General features: G+C 43.2%; 1 protein-coding gene and 1 pseudogene across 3 annotated transcripts in view; both read left to right on the forward strand.

Moving 5' to 3' along the window:
• The first annotated feature begins 14 nt into the window (after window positions 1–14).
• TOP3A (DNA topoisomerase III alpha) overlaps window positions 15–17,333 on the forward strand; it is a 46,779-nt gene continuing 29,460 nt past the window's right edge. For 2 of the 3 annotated variants that reach the window (XM_023539748.2, XM_003420663.4), the window contains exons 1-3: window positions 15–194; window positions 16,180–16,239; window positions 17,006–17,079. In XM_023539748.2, the coding sequence (XP_023395516.2) occupies window positions 15–194; window positions 16,180–16,239; window positions 17,006–17,079 (314 nt within the window). Of the gene's footprint in view, window positions 195–6,525; window positions 6,759–16,179; window positions 16,240–17,005; window positions 17,080–17,333 lie in introns of those variants that run through there. The other variant, XM_064279382.1, reaches the window with a different exon arrangement.
• Window positions 102–17,023, forward strand: LOC135230387 (large ribosomal subunit protein uL30-like; annotated as a pseudogene).

Consider the following 17,333-nt stretch of genomic DNA (forward strand, 5'->3'; position numbering starts at 1 on the left):
TACAGAGCTCAGGGATGATTTTTCCTGCCGCCCGCTGCGCGCGCCGGTGGCTGCCACGGGCCAGAGCACGCGCCTTGTCCCGCGCCGCCATGGAAGTGGCCTTCCGAGGGGTGCGGAAGGTCCTCTGTGTGGCCGAGAAAAACGACGCGGCCAAAGGCATCGCCGACTTGCTGTCCAACAGTCGCATGAGGCGGGTAAGAAAGCGCATTTCCGATCCGTTGTGCCCCGGAGGGCGGCCCGCGGACCGGCACGCTGAGGTGGGCTTTTGGAGTAGAGATGGGGACTATTGCTCTCATTTTTGGGTCCCGCCGCCGCCGCTCTCTGCGGACTATTGCAGTGGCCTCCTGTCTGGTTTCCCAGGCATCCGGCTTTCCTCAGATTGATGCTGTTGTTGAGTGCCGTCGAGTCGGCTCCGACTCATAGCGGCTCTATGTATAACAGAACGGAACACTGCCAGGACTTGCGCCATCGTCATGGTCATTGTCATGCTGGAGCCCATGGTTGCAGCCACTGTGTCAGTCCATCTCGTTGAGATTCTTTTTCTCGCTGACCATGTACTTTACCAAGCATAATGTTCTCCAGGAGCTAGTCCCTCTTGATGACGTGTCCAAAGTATGTGAGATGTAGTTTCGCTATCCTTGCTTCTAAGGATCATTCTGGCTGTGCTTCTTCCAAAACAGATTTGTTCATTTTTCTGGCAGTCCATGGTATATTCAGTACTCTCGAACACCATAACTCAAAGGCATCGATTCTTTGGTTTTCCTTCTTCATCATCCAGCTTTGGCATATAGTTAGGACATTTGACTTATTTGCTTGAAAATCTTTGATCTCCCCCATCAGCCTTACTCAACTTGTCTGCTGTCAGAATCACCTGGGGCACTGGCTAGTCAGTGAAGTTTGGGACCTACTGACCCAACTCCTGTAACTTGGGCCTTAAGCCCTAAGGGGTTATTCCCCAGCTGAGCTAGCCCTTCCTGTGTTCTACCACATCTCCTGTCCTCTGCAGCCTGCTGACAGGGCAGCTCTGTAGCAGGGGATCAACAGTGAAGTCAGTCCTCCATCTGCTCCTACAGAGTAATTCCAGAGACAGACACGTGAGACAGACAGAGCGTGTTCTAGACACACTGGAGGCATAGGGAAAAGGGAAGTTAAGAAAAGGCTTCATGAAGGAGGTGACATGGGGACCTTACTTTCTCAGACAGTGAAAGTAGATCCTGAAATGGTTTTCTGAAGAATTTCTAAGAGCTTGGGGTGAAGCTCCTTGCTTCTTTTTCTTTCTAGACTCCAGAGTCCCCAGACTGGTGTGTCCAGGGTAGGGGTAGCAAGTGCACGAGCCAAGGTTGTGTGAGTGTCAGCTAAGAGCTTCACCTCTTTCCAGGGCTTAGCATCTCAGTGACCAGCCCCAAGATTGTCTAGTTCTAGGCTTCTCAGCCTCTTGAGAATGGCCTTTCTACCCTTAACTAACTTCTTAATCTTAAGGACTCTGCTTAGGTGTTTCTTTCTCAAGGAACCTTTTCCTACACCCTTTTCTCCCGTACTAGGTCAGGGATCCTCTGTGATGTGCTGCTATGGCATCCTATTTTCCTACTTGGAAAGCACCTACCCATTTCAGTTAAATAATGCACTGTGCTTCATTTGATGCCTTTCACCACCCCTCCTTAGGCTGGGAGTTCCGAAAAGCAGGGACTGTGTCTTTTTTGTTCATTACTATGCTCCTAGTGCCTAATGCAGCATCCGGAAAACAGGAGACTCTTAATAACTATTTGTCGAATGAACATTTGAGCTAAGGCTGTAAGGTTTTACCAGGCAGTGGAAACAGTATGTATAAAGAACAACACAGTAGACTGCAGTATCTTGACATGTTCAAAACCAGTAACTTCTACATCCTACTGTGGAGAGTGGCGTCTGGGGTCTTAAATGCTAGCAAGCAGTCATCTAAGATGCATCAATTAGTTTCAACTCACCTGGAGCTAAGGAGAATGAAGAACACCAAAGACACAAAGTAATTATGAGCCCAGGAGACAGAAAGGGTCACATAAACCAGAGACTACATCAGCTTGAGACCCGAAGAACTAGATGGTGCCCGGCTACAACCAATGATTGCCCTGACAGGAAACACAACAGAGAACCCCTGAGGGGGCAGAAGAGCAGTTGGATGCAGACCTCAAATTCTCATAAAAAGACCAGGTTTAACAGTCTGACTAAGACTAGAATGACCCAGGAAGTCATGGTCCCCAGACCTTCTGTTAGCCCAAGACAGGAACCATTCCCAAAGCCAACTCTTGAAACAGGAATTGGGGTGGACTGTGGGATAGAAAATGATACTGGTAAAGAGTGAGCTTCTTGGATCAAGTAGACGCATGAGACTATGTGGGCTACTCCTGTCTGGAGAAGAGATGAGAGGGCAGAGGTGGTCAGAAGCTGGCCAAATGGACACGAAAATAGAGAATGGGGGAAGGAGTGTGCTGTCTCATTAGAGGGAGAGCAACTAGGAGTATATAGCAAGGTATATGTACGTTTTTATATGAGAAACTGACTTGGCTTGTAAACTTTCACTTAAAGCACAGTAAAAATTTAAAAAACAGTGAGAAGTTAGTTAAGTTCATGTAGGAGGGGACAGTGAGATAAGCAAGAGAGGCAATTGAAGGCGGGTCATGAGGGCCATTCCTGACTATTAGGGAGCAGTGAGGGTTTGGTGTGTGCCTGTGGTAAGATTCATGTAACAAAATACACTATTTTATCCATTTTAAAGTATACAATTCAGTGACATTTAGTACATTCACAATGTGTCCAGTCATTTACCCCTACCTAGAATTCCAAGGTCTAGTTTAGGGTAACATAGAATGGGAGTTTGCTTATCTAGTTTGGGGTGAGTGGTGCTTGGGGTCTGGTTGTATAGTTTAGGATGACAGATGGGGGTCTGGTTGTCTACATCAAAGTTAAAGGGACCATGGGTGCAGGTCTGCAGTTTGAGGTGACATTTTGTACCTTGTTTCTCAGTGGGCATGATAGAGACAGAGGTATAGTTGTCTTGTTTAGGGTGGCAGAATTTGGCGGTCTGGTTGGGGAACAGAGACTGGACTCCAGGGTGTATTTTGGGTAACAGAGACTAAGAATCTGGCTCTAGTATTGTGTGACAGAGACTAGGGTCTGGAACTACTTGAGGTGACAGAGGCTCCAGAAGGTTTTCATCACCCCAAATGGAAACCCTGTAGCCATTAAGCAATCACTGCCCACACCCCCTTATTACTTAGGGTAGTGTTTTTGTGTTCAACCATCTTCTCTATGTGTCAGCACTGCATTCGTTTTTATGGCTGAATAGATACATTTTGTTTCCCCATTCATCCTTTGATGAATATTTGGGTTGTTCCCATCTTTTGGCTGTTTTGAGTAGAGCTGTTATGAAAATTCATATTCAAGTTTTTGATTGAATACTTGCTTTCAGGTTTTTTTGTTTTGGTATGTATCTAGGAGTGAAATTACTGGGTCATGTATTAATTCTGTGCTTAACTTTTTGAGGAATTGCCAGACTGTTTTCCACAGTGGCTAGCACCGGTTTACATTTCCACCAGCAGTGGATGAGAATTCCAGTTTCTAATCTAGTCCTCCCCATCCTCACTAATACTTACTGTTTTCTGTTAATAGCCATCCATATTGATGTGCAGTGGTTTTAATTTGCATTTCCCTAATGTCTTACATAGTTTGTACATGGCAGGAGGGACGAGTCCCTGGAGAAGGACATCATGCTTGGCAAAGTACAGGGTCAGCGGAAAAGAGGAAGACCCTCAATGAGGTGGATTGACACAGTGGCTGCAAGAATGAGCCCAAGCATAACGATTGTCAGGATAGCACAGGACCAGGGAGTGTTTCATTCTGTTGTACGTAGGGTCTCTATGAGTCGGAACTGACTCGACGACACCTAACAATAATGAACGATAAGGGGGGGCAGTGGTGTTTCAGTAGTGGAATTCTCACCTTCTGTGCGGGAGACTATGTTAGTCATCTAGTACTGCTGTAACAAGTACTAAAAGTGGATGGCTCCAACAAAGAGAAATTTATTCTTTCACAGTCTAGTAGGCTAGAAGTCTGAATTCAGGGCACTGGCTCCAGGGGAAGGCTTTGTATCTTTGTTGCTGTGGAGAAAGGTCCTCGTCATCAATTTTACTTCGGTTGAGGAGCTTCTCTGCACAGGAACCCCAGGCCCAAAGGACATGCTTTGCTCCCGGCGCAGCTTTCTTGGTGGTAAGAGGTCTCCTTGTCTCTCTGCTTGCTTCTCTCTCTCTTATATCTCAAAAGAGATTGGCTCAAGACGCGATCCAATCTTGTAGATTGAGTCCTGCCTTATTAACATAACTGCTGCAATCCCATCTCATCAATACATAATAGAGAGAGGATTTACAACACATGGGAGAATTACGACAAAATGGTGGACAATCACACAACACTGGGAATCATGGCCTAGCCAAATTGACACACATATTTTTGGGGGACACGATTCAATCCATGGCGGAGACTGATTCGATTCTCGTGGATCACAACAGAACGTACATGGGGTTGCCATGAATCGGGGGTCAGCTCTACAGCAGTTAACGCAACAATAATGACTAATAACTTTGAGCGTTTTTTCATGTGCTTCTTGGCCATTTGTGTATTTTCTTTGAAAAATGTCTATCATAGTTCTTTGCCCATTTTTCAATTGGGTTGTTTTTATTTTATTATTTATTATGCTTTCGATGTCGTATCTAAGAATCCATTGTCAAATCCAAGGTCATGAAGATTTGTCCCTGTGTTTTCTTCTAAAAGTTTTGTAGTTTTAAGTCTTATATTTAGATCTTTGATCCATTTTTAATTAATTTTTGTATGTTGTGTGAGTTATTGGTCTACCTTCATTTTTTTGCATATAGATATTCGGGTGTCCCAGCACCATTTGTTAGATTATTCTTTCCTCATTGAATGATTTTGGCACTCTTGTCAAAAATCAATTGATCGCTAATCGTACACGTAGAAACTGTTGAATTTGCATATGTTTTGCTGTGTATATTCTCGACAAAATCTAGGGAAAAAATCAATTGACAGTAGAAGTCTAGGTTTATTTCTGGACTCTCAGTTCCGTTCCACTGATTTATATGTCTGTGCTTATATATCAGTACCACACGGTAGTGATTACTGTAGTTTTTGTGGTTTTATAATCAGGAAGTGTGAGGCATCACTTTTTTCTTCTTTATTAAGATTGTTTTGGCTCTTTGAGGACCCTTGCAATTCCATTTAACTTTTCCATTTCCACAAAAAAGGCTATTGCAATTTTGATAGAGATTGTATTGAATCTGTAGATCACTTTGGGAAATATTACCATCTTAACAATATTATGTTTTTGATCCATGAAAATGGGATGTCTTTCCATTTATTTAGGCCTTTAATTTTTTTCAGGAATGTTTTGTAGTTTTCAGTGTGCAAGTCTTGCACCTCCTTGGTTAAATTTACTGCTTAGTATTTTATTCTTTTTGATGCTATTGTAAATGAAATTATTTTTTTAAATTTCCATTTAGATTATTCATTGGTAGTGTATAAAAATCAGACGGATTTGCGTGTGTTGATCTTATATCCTTCAGCTTTACTGAATTCATTTATTAGCTCTAGTGGGTATTTTGTAGATTCTTTAGGATTTTCTATATATAAGATCATGTTGTTTGCAAAAAGAGATGCCTTTTATTTTCTTTTCTTGACTAATTGTTGTACTTACACTTCCAAAGTAGTGTTGAATAGTAGCGGCAAAAGAAGGCATCCTGCCTTACTCCTGATCTTAGGGGGAAGGCTTTCAATCTTTAACCATTGTATGTGATGTTAGCTGTGTGTTTTTCGAAGTGCCCTTCGTCGTGTTGAAGAAGTTCCCTTCCATTTCTAGTTTTCTGAGTGTTTTTATCAACAAAGCGTGTTGGATTTTATCACATGCTTTTTCTGCATCAGTTAAGATGAGCCATGTTGGCAGTTCCTCTAAAAATTAAACATAGAACTACCATATTATTACTGCGTGGAAACCCCAGTTTCTGCTTAGCGTGACTCATATCGGTCAATAAACGAGAGACCAAGGAGGGAGAGTGGAAAGGTCCCTTTATTTCATTGTGCAAGGAAAGGAAGCAGCCAGCGCTGCTTCTGTCAAGACTGCCCCATGAGGCCGAGGGGAAAGGTTATTTTTAAGGGGTTTACAAGTATACAAGTTATGTCAGCTACATTCTTAATCATACTACACTGGTGCAGTGAGGTTTACATATAACTTCATGCAACGCCATGATTTTTTATTTTTACAGGGCAGGTAAAGCAAAGGAACTAGGGTTCTAACGCAAAGTTGCAGGGCAGGCCAAGCAAAGGAGCCAGGATTCTAATGGAAAGTTACAGGGCAGGCCAAGCAAAGGAACTGGGATTCTAGTGGAAAGTTACAGGGCAGGCTGAGCAAACTGCTTGTGGCAGTGGAATTTTCTGCAACCTGTGGACCTCTGCCTTATTATGACCCAGCAATTCTACTCCTAGGTATGTATCCAAGAGACCTGAAAGCAGCAACATGAACAGATACCTGTATACCAGTGTTCTTTGCAGCGCTATTCACAATAGCTGAAAGGTAGAAACAACCCACATGTCTATCAACAGATGACTAAGGTGGGGTATATACATACATTGGAATACTACTCAGCCAGAAAGAGAAATGAAGTCCTGATCCATGCTACAATGTGAACAAACGTTGAAAACCTTAAACGCTTAGTGAAGTAAGTCAATCACAAAAGCATAAATATCGTATGATGTCACTTACATGAAATAAAAAGAATAGACAAATGTATAGAGACCAAAGTTTATCAGTAGTTACCCAGGGCAGGAGAGAGGGGAAAACGGGGAGCCATTGTTTAGGAAGCAGTGAGTTTTTGTTTATGGTGATGGAAATTTGTCAACGACTCGGTTGCATGACATGGTTAATATAAGTAATATCACTAAATTGAACACCTGAAAAATGTTGAACTGGCAAATGTTGTGTTATATGTATTTTTACAACAATTAAAAAAAAAAGAATCCAAGGCTCAACAACTGGTCTCCATCCACCTGGAGCAACAAAGGAAGGAGAGTCAGAAATAGGAGGAGGGTACGGAATGTGTGGCTAATTGCCTCCATGAACAACTGCCTCCTTTGCTGTGAGACCAGAACTGAATGGTGCCTGGCTACCATTACTGAACATTTTGATCAAAGATTCCTTATCAAAGGGGGGGAAATGTAGAACAGAACTTCAAATTCTTACGGAGTGTACACTTTCTGGAGCCATGGAGGGTGGAACTGTTGCCCCGAAATAATCTTTAACACTTAAACCAAAAATATCTCCTGACGTCATCTTAAAATCGATCCATGGTTTAGCTTCACTAGTAAAAAAAAAAAAAAAGTCTGGCTTCAGCATTATGCTGTCTTAAGAACTATCTATATGGGATCAAATTGACAGCAACAGCTGGAAAGATAAGATAGGAACCTCAGCGGTAGTGAGTTTATGGTAATAAGGGAGAAACAACTCAGAAAAGGAGGGTGAGAATGGTTGCGCAACTTGAAAGACGTAATCAGTTGTACATGTAGAATCTGTTGAATTGGTGTATTTGGCATGTGAGGCAGGAAGGCTATCAGTGTGACTGTGGAGCTCACCTTTTAGTCAGGGAGACAAGGTAATCGTTGAGCCGAGGTCCAAGGTCACCAGGAAAGACACAACTCACACACAGGCATTGATGGAACAATACTGTTGTGGATTGAATTGCATGCCCCCAAAACGTGTTGTGAATTATAACCCCTATACCTGTGGGTGGAGCCCTGGTGGTATGGTGGTTAAGAGCTTGGCTGCTAACGAAAAAGCCAGCAGCTCGAATCCGCCAGTTCGAATCTACCAGCTGCTCCTTGGAAACCCTGTGGGGCAGTTCTGCCCTGTCCTACGGGGTCACTACGAGTCAGAATCAACTCAACAGCAACAAGTTTGGTTTTTTGGTTTTAACCAGCTACAACTTGGGATCAGGATCAACTTGGAAGTAACAGGAACAACTCGGGATCAGAATCAGGAAGCACATAGGCAAGGCCTTCTTCTGTGCAGGACGACTTCCAACCAGGACAGCTCTCTCAGTATCTCTTTGCCATCAGGTCTCTCTGCTATTAGTTCTCTCCGCCATTTGCTACCCACCATCGGCCTCTCTGCAGCTCACTGGCCTAGTTCATAGCCAGTGTAGCAGCCTGCTCAGCCATGCAGGCCCTCTCAGCGCTCCAACTCTGCTGCCAGGCCCCTTTCAGGCCTCTGGCCACTGACTCTGCCACCAGGCCCCTTCCAGGGCTCTCACTGTCTTTAGTGTTACAGCCCTTGACCCGTATTACAGCTCTTTTAGGAGGTTCCCCGTGCAGGAACCCCAGGTCCAGACCACTCCACTCCAGGCTCTTCTTGGTCCTGAGGTTCCCTCCTCCCCTCTCAAAAACTTCTGTGGGGTTAGCTGCTTATATAAGTAAACTCCTTGTCAATTTCAAGGTGGTGTTCTCTCAGCAGGAGCATGAACCAACCAATCCCCTCGGTGAACCGCAAGTCACTCAATCCTATTGGGTGGTTTTACACACAATCTACCTGACTAGTAAACTGGGTAATCCCTGCAAGGTGGGTAAAGTAGACCAATCTCAGGGCGGACTGTGGCCCAACCAGTCATTTTTAGGAGAATTACAAACCCAGGGCCAGGAAGGCCATATATGAAAGAAACCTATTGCATTGCAGTCCCTCGCCCCCAGCACCTCACCCAAGACGTGGGATTGCAAATAATTATATACTGTTCTCAGTATATGGGAATTACAGGGAGGCAAGTTTGAAATTTCAGGAAAAATATTTTAAATCCTAAAGACTATTGGTAGAATAGGCCTTGAGAGAACCCTGAACCTGAGTCAGCAGACATGTTATTGGAGGATGAGACCAGTGGTTTTCAATATGTGAAGCTACTTGAGGCTAGTCTGCAAAGAGTCTGAGTAGGACTGCAGCCTTGCTGCAGCCAGAGTACATCTGTCTTCTTGTATGTCAGGGTCCATGTCAGATTTTGTTTGGGGAGGCTCCTTGCTTTCTTAAAATGAAGTTTTAGAAACCAGTGGTTAGATAATGTTCATTCTCTGTTACTAAAAGAACTTAAGTAGCAGTTGAGTCTGTAGAGGTAATTTCTTTTCTTGGCCACGCTAGACTAGCTGAACTCCAGGTTGTTGTTAATTGCCATCAAATCGGCTTCAACTCATGGTGACCCCACGTGCAACAGAACGAAACTTTGCTTGGTCCTGTGCTATCTTCATGGCACATGATACTCATGTTTGAGTCCATTATTGAGGCTATTGCGTTAGTCCATCTCATTGAGGGTTCCCCTCATTTTTGTTGACCTTCTACTTTACCAAACAATATCTTTTTCTAGTGTGCTGGCTAATTTTTGGAAGTAGGTTGCCAGGCCTTTCTTCCTAGTTATAGTCTGGAAGCTCCCCTGAAACTCGTCTGCCATGGGTGACCCTGTTTGTATTTGAAATGCCACTGGCATAGCTTCCAGCATCATAGCAACACAGGAGCCAGCACAGTATGACAAACTGACAGATGGGTGGTAGGAACTCTAGGTACCAGTACTAAACTAATTTCCCTCTTAAAATTTGCCGTTGTGCCTTGTTCATTGTTGGCTGCAGCCTTTAATATTCCACACTGAAAAATTGTCTTTGTGCAGCTGTGAAGTTTGAGTAGTAGCGTCAGAACCTGTCATGAATCAAAATCAGCCCAAGGTTGACTCCTATGAGGTGGTAGTCAGATATACCTCAGCTCTCCAACCTTCTTACCAAGTTAGACACCAGCCACCCTTCCCACAGCACTATTTCTCTTTTGCATTCAATAATCTGTTGCAGTGGCCACACAGAACTCACAGACCATTGTTATTCCTGTTGTTAGGTGCTGTCGAACCGATTCTGATTCATAGCGACAGTGTATACGACAGAACGAAACACTGCACTGTCCTGGTCATCCTCAAAATTGTTGTTATACTTGAGCTCCTTGTTCCAGCTACCGTGTCAGTCCATCTCGTTGAGGGTCTTCCTCTTTTTTGCTGACCCTCTACTTTACCAAGCATGATGTCCTTCTTCAGGGACTGATCCCTCCTGACAATATATGCAAAGTATGTGAGACGCGGTCTCACCATCCTTGCTTCTAAGGAGCATTCTGGTTATACTTCTTCCAAGACAAATCTGTTTGTTCTTTTGGCGGTCCAGGGTATATTCAGTATTCTTCATCAAGACCACAATTCAAAGGCATCAATTCTTGGGTCTCCTCATTCACTGTTGAGCTTTCACATGCATATGAGGCGATTGGAAACACCATGGCTTGGGTCAGGAGCACCTTAGTCCTCAGGGTGACATCTTTGCTTTTTTTTAACACTTCAAAGAGATCTCTTGCAGCCAATTTGCCCAGTGCCATGTGTCTTCTGATTTCTTGACTACTGCTTCCATGGGTGTTGGTGGCAGATCCAAGTGAAACGAAATCCTTTACAACACTTCAGTTTTTTCTCCGTTTATCATGATGTTGCTGATTGGTCCAGTCGTGAGGATTTCTGTTTTCCTTATGTTGAGGTGTAACCCATACTGAAGGCTGTGGTCTGATCTTTATCAGTAAGTGCTTCAAGTCCTCTTCACTTTTAGCAAGGAGGGTTGTGTCATCTGCGTAACACAGGTTGTTAATGAGCTTTTTTCTCCAGTCCTGATGCCCTGTTCTTCATATAGTCCAGCTTCTCGGATTATTTGGTCCTCATACACATTGAACAGGTATGGTGAAAGGCTACAACCCTGATGCACACCTTTCCTGACCTTAAGCCATGCACTATCCCCTTGTTATATTCGAACAACTGCCTCTTGATGCATGTACAGATTCCTCATGAGCACAATTAAGTGTTCCAGAATTCCCATTCTTGTCAATGTTATCCATAATTTATGATCCACACAGTTGAATGCCCTAGCATAGTCGATAAAACACAGGTAAACATCTTTTTAGTGTTCTCTGCTTTCAGCCAGGATCCCATCTGACATCAGCAGTGATATCCCTGGTTCCACATCCTCTTCTAAATCTGGCTTGAATTTCTGGCAGTCCCCTGTTGATACACTGCTGTAGCCACTTTTGAATGATCTTCAGCAAAATTTTGCTTCCATGTGATATTAATGATATTGTTCAATAATTTCCAAATTTGGTTGAATCACCTTTCTTGGAATAGGCATAAATATGAATCTTTTGCAGTCGGTTGGCCAGGTACCTAGCTGTGTTCCAAATTTCTTGGCACAGACAAGTGAGCACTTCCAGAGCTGCGTCCATTTGTTGAAACATCTCAGTTGATATTCATCCCATCTATTCCTGGAGCCTCGTTTTTTACCTGTGCCTTCATGTAGCTTGGACTTCCTCCTTCAGTATCTTTGGCTCCTGATCATATGTTACCTCCTGAAATGGATGAACATCGACCAGTTATTTTTGGTATAGTGTCTCTTTGTATTTCTTCTATCTTCTTTTGATGCTTCCTTTGTCGTTTAATATTTTCCCCATAACCCAGTGCTGTCGAGTCGATTCCGACTCAGTGATGCTATAGGACAGAATAGAATTGCCCCATAGAGTTTCCAAGAAGCGCCTGGCGGATTCGAACTGCTGACCTTCAATATTGCAACTTGAGGCTCGAATTTTTCGTTCAGTTCTCTCAGCTTGAGAAATGCTGATTGTGTTCTTCCCTTTTGGTTTTCTATCTCCAGGTCTTTGCACATGTTGTCATAATACTATTGTCTTTTCGAGCCGGCCTTTGAAATCTTCTGTTCAACTCCTTTACTTCATCGTGTCTTCCTTTTGCTTTAGCTAGTTGATGTTCGAGAGCAAGTTTCAGAGTCTCTTCTGACATCCATTTAGGTCTCTTCTTTCTTTCCTGTCTTTTTACCGATCTCTTGCTTTCTTCATGTATAATGTCCTTGATGTCATTCCACAACTCATCTGGCCTTAAGTCATTAGTGTTCAGCGGGTCAAATCTGTTCTTGAGATGGTCTTTAAATTCAGGTGGGATGTACTCAAGGTCATACTTTGGCTTTCGTGAACTAGTTTTAATTTTCTTCAGTTTTAACTTGAACTTACATAAGAGTAATTGATGGTCTGATCCGCAGTCAGACCCTAGCCTTATTCTGACTGATGATGTTGAGCTTTTCCATCGTCTCTTTCCACAGATACAGTCAGGTAGATTCCTGTGTATTCCATCTGGCAAGGTCCGTGTGTATAGTCAGCATTTATGTTGTTGAAACAAGGTATTTGCAAAATTCAGTCATGCATTCTCCGGCATTGTTTCTATCACCAAGGCCATATTTTCCTACTACCAATCCTTCTTTTTTGTTTCCAGCTTTCACATTCCAATCACCAGTAATTATCAGTGCATCCTGATTGCATGTTTGATCGAATTCAGACTGCAGAAGTTGGTAAAAATCTTCAATTTCTTCGTCTTTGTCCTTAGCGGTTGGTGCGTAGATTTGAATAATAGTCGTATTAACTGGTCTTTCTTGTAGGCATATGGATATTATCCTATCCCTGACAGCATTGTACTTCAGGATAGATCTTGAAATGTTCTTTTCGACAATGAATGCAACACCATTGTTCTTCAAGCTTTGGTAGATCGTGTGATTGTCTGGTTCAGAATGGCCAATACCAGTCCATTGCAGCTCACTAATGCCTGGAATATCAATCTTTATGTGTTCCATTTCATTTTTGACGATTTCCAATTTTCCTAGATTCATACTTTGTACATTCCACGTTCCGATTATCAATAGATGTTTGCAGCTGTTTCTTCTCATTTTGAATTGCGCCACATCAGCAAATGAAGGTCCCAAAAGCTCGACTCCATCCACATCATTAAAGTTGACTCTACTTTGAGGAGGCAGCTCTTCCCCAGTTGTATTTTGAGTGCCTTCCAACCTGGGGGGCTCATCTTCCCGCCCTATATCAGACAGTGTTCTGCTGCTATTAATAAGGTTTTCACTGGCTAATGCTTTTCAGAGGTAGATTGCCAGGTCCTTCATCCTAGTCTGTCTTAGTCTGAAAGAAGCTCAACTGAAACGCGTCTGCCATGGGTGACCCTGCTGGTATTTGAATACCGATGGCGTAGCTTCCAGCATCACTGAAGCGGGCAGAGGGTTATTGACCATCCCATTGTAGTTGTTTTTCAGAAAGGTCTAGTTACATTTTCGTTGCAGCTTTTACAACACCTCCCCATAAACAGTTAATACACCAGGTTTCCTTTCTTCTGGCAGAATGGCTGAGGTGCAGGCCCACCAACTCCAAATTTACCCACTGTACGACCTTCCTGGGTTGGCAGTAGAGAGCCATTGCCATTTTTTTTTTTTTAGGGCTGTGCATGGTATCACAGGACTGACGATCCTCCCTTCACTGTTCATGAATGTGTATGTCACTCCCTGTATAAGGAGTAATCTACCCTGGTTCAGGGAGCTGGCCACCTTAGGTTGTGAGACCCTGCCTGCTTCCCAGTTTGCAAACTGTGAATAAACCTTTATGTTCTTTCATCCCCGAGTCTGGCTGACTCCAGTTCACTGGTTTGCTTGGCAAGAACCTATTAGTTGTTGGCTTCATCACAGCAGCACACAAGCCCCCACAGTGCAACAGACCGACAGACATGTGGGGGTCAAAGACCATGCTTACAGTTAAGTGGTTTATTGAGGAAGTAACAGGGTACAGCTTGGGATCAGGATCAACAGGCTGCAACTCAGGATCAGAATCGGGAAGCATGTAGGCAAAGTCTGGAAGATGCCCCCGAAGAGGAGAGCACATCTCTCCCTTCTTCAGTGCAGCACAGCTCTGTCAGATCCTCTCAGCTGCTCAAGCAAGCAGGCTCTTTTCTCTGCCATGCACACCCCCCTCTCATCTGTGCAGGCCACCTCTTGGCCCTCTCAGGACAGCCCTCTCTGCCTTCAGCTTCCCTTCCATCACTACCTATTCTGCCACAGCCAGGCCTGTTGCCACTGGCTCTGCCAGAGGCCTCTTCTGGGCCTGTTGCTGTCTTCAGTGTTACAGCCCTTGACCCATGTTATAGTTTTTAGGATGTTCTTTGCCACCTCACCCACTGCTGCTTCTCTCTTTCTTCCTTCTGCTTCAGTCTGCCTCCTGTCTGAAAAATGTTCTGTGGCGTTGGCTTCGTATATACAGAAACTCAGCATCAATTTCAAGGCATGGCCCTCCCACCAGGGCCACGAACTGACCAATCCCCTCTCAGTAGGCTGCTGACGCTTCATTTGCATAGTAGGCTATAGTAATTTCATTTGTATAGTCCATAGTCACTTCATTTGCATAGTATATTGACCACTCTCTGCAAGGTGCATACCAGTCACAGCGCAGGCTGCAGCCCAGGGCCAAAAAAAAGCATCAAACCAAGTTGTTTACAGTTTATCCAGAAAATGTCAGTGCACCTGGTAAAAGTAACAAGCCCCGTGGGGTAGAAACTAGGGAAAGATAACTCCTCAGGGTTTGGAGGGAAAATTTGTCAAGCCATTTTTCCAAAGATCCAAGGCAAAATGCCACATAAAGGAATTCTTTATCACAGCAGCTGAGAGAAACTCTTGATACTGATAATTCTCAATTGTTGACTGTTTCTCCGGTTCCCAGCCCACTTTTCTCATCTCTTCATTGTTGGCGTAAAAATCACATCCATAACTGCTTTCAGTACCTTTGTGGGAAACCATCAGGGTATATTCTAGAGGGTCTTGTTGATCCATAATTGCAGCTGAAGAAATGCTTTGTAGACCGGACCCCAGTTCTGATGGGGCCTCACGGTGTCATTGGATCTCAGAACCGAGAGGAGGAATCAGTTGAGGGTCAGAAAGGTGAATGACTAACCCAAGGAAGGTCCAGTTTATTGGTGCAGTTGTATGGCAAGGAGGGAGAGCTGTGTGGAAAGGAAGGAGAAAATAGTCAAGATACTTAGGACCTAATCCTTTCTCTGACATTAATTCATGTGACTTTGGACAAATTAATCTCATCTATAAAAAAAATGTTACATTAGCTCTTTTTCCTGCTGGAGCCACAGAGGGTGTCGAAGAGAAGAAAAAGAACGTTCCTGATGTGCCAGAAACCCTTAAGGAAAAGGGAAGGAATTTCACAGAACTAAAGATCAAGCGCCTGAGAAAGAAATTTGCCCAAGAGATGCTTCGAAAGGCAAGGAGGAAGTTTATCTATGAAAAAGCTAAGCACTATCACGAGGAATATAGGCAGATGTACAGGACTGAAATTCGAATGGCTAGGATGGCAAGAAAAGCTGACAACTTCTATGTACCTGCAGAACCCAAGGTGGCATTTGTTATCAGGATCAGAGGTATCAATGGTGTGAGCCCAAAGGTTCAAAAGGTGTTGCAGCTTCTTCGCTTTCGCCAGATCTTCAGCGGCACCTTTGTTAAGCTCCACAAGGCTTCAGTTAACATGCTGAGGATTGTGGAACCATATATTGCATGGGGATACCCAAACCTGAAGTCAGTGAATGAACTGATCTATAAGCGCGGTTATGGCGAGATCAGTAAGAAGCGAATTGCCCTGACGGATAACACTTTGATGGCACGATCTCTTGGTAAATATGCCAGCATCTGCATGGAGGATCCGTACTGTTGGGAAACGCTTCAAAGAAGCACACAACTTCCTGTGGCCCTCAATTTGCCTTCTCCACGAGGTGGGATGAAGGAAAAGACCACCCATTTTGTAGAAGGTGGAGATGCTGGCAACAGGGAAGACCAGATCAACAGGCTTATTAGAAGGATGAACTAAGGTATCTACCATGATTATTTTTGTAATCTGGTCGGTTAATAAAACTGTAACTGCTTTCAAATTGGAAAAAAAAAAAGTTACCTTAGCTGATCTTAAAGGTACCATCAAGCATAAAAATTCCATGGATTCAGTGAAGTATGTGCTTGCTAACTTTGTTTTGAGGGGCATTTAATAAATGATTTTAGTAATGTAGCCTAGATTTTATCTGTAGGAGATCCTGTTGTATTTTTAATATTCCCACTTATCAGTTTTGCTTGATATTTATACTGAGCAGTCATTAATTATAACTAAAATTAATATAATTAAATTTAAAATTTTTGTTTATTTTTTTTTTGTGTGTCTTGTAGAGGGAAGGCCTTTCTAAATTTAACAAGATCTATGAATTTGATTATCACCTGTATGGCCAGGTAGGTACTGAAGCGGTTCTTCTGTACAGCTGACATGTGCCCTCAGATCCCTGTGCCTTCTGTGAGCATGCCTTGGGAATTCAGCTGTGGCTAAGAAGGGCAGCTTTTTACTGCACACATTGGTGTCAAGTCAATTCCAACTCATAGCGACTCTATAGGACAGAGTAGAATTGCCCCAAAGCGTTTCCAAGACTAACCTTTACGGAAGCAGACTGCTACATCTTTCTCCCAAAGGAGCAGCTGGTGGGTTTGAACTGCCAACCTTTTGGTTAGCGGCCGAGCGCTTAGCTCCTGTGCCACCAGAGCTCCTCTTTTTTTTTTTTTTTTAAGTGCAAGTTCTCCCTAAATTGCTTTTGCTTTAGAATTACTTGATCAAGGAACATTAGCCTGGACGTTGTAGAATATACAACTGTCTTTGAAGAATATTGTTGTGACCTCTAAAAGTCTCTGGTTGTAGGTTTACCGTTTGACAATTTATAAGGAACTCTTTTAATAAAACATGGTCCCATCTCAGCACTTTATGACAAGAAAGAAGCTGTGTGACTGCTAATATCCAATGGAAGAAATTTTAAATGATAAAAAAGGCATCGTGGTACTAGAACAGTCATTGTGGGACTCTGGCTTTTGGCTTCACAGAGCTATATTTATGTTTGTTCCCAATCCACTGTTTTTTTGCTTTTCTTACATAGAATTCCCTCCCTTTTATTTAAATGACTTGCCAAAATATAATTGCTAAAAGAATAATTCAGATTTTGTTGTCGTGCAGAGTGTTACCATGGTAATGACTTCGGTTTCTGGACATTTGCTGGCTCATGATTTCCAGATGCAATTTCGAAAATGGTCAGTATAATTTCTGGGAGAAGACCTTTCTGGTTATTACAGTAAGTTGTGAAATGTTACGGGAATTTTGAGGCATATTGATCTTACTGTGTAACATATTACTAAGATAACCTAAGATTATCTAACTGATTTTAAGTTTTTACCATATCTTCAGAATAAGAACACAATTAAGTGTTCTCCCAAAACAGGTTTTTTTCATGCAGTCATAGGATCACGTATATTCTATCGCCCAAACCCCACCGCAGGCAAGTCGA

The sequence above is a fragment of the Loxodonta africana genome, chromosome 2 (assembly GCF_030014295.1).
Source record: "Loxodonta africana isolate mLoxAfr1 chromosome 2, mLoxAfr1.hap2, whole genome shotgun sequence".
NCBI lineage: Eukaryota > Metazoa > Chordata > Mammalia > Proboscidea > Elephantidae > Loxodonta > Loxodonta africana.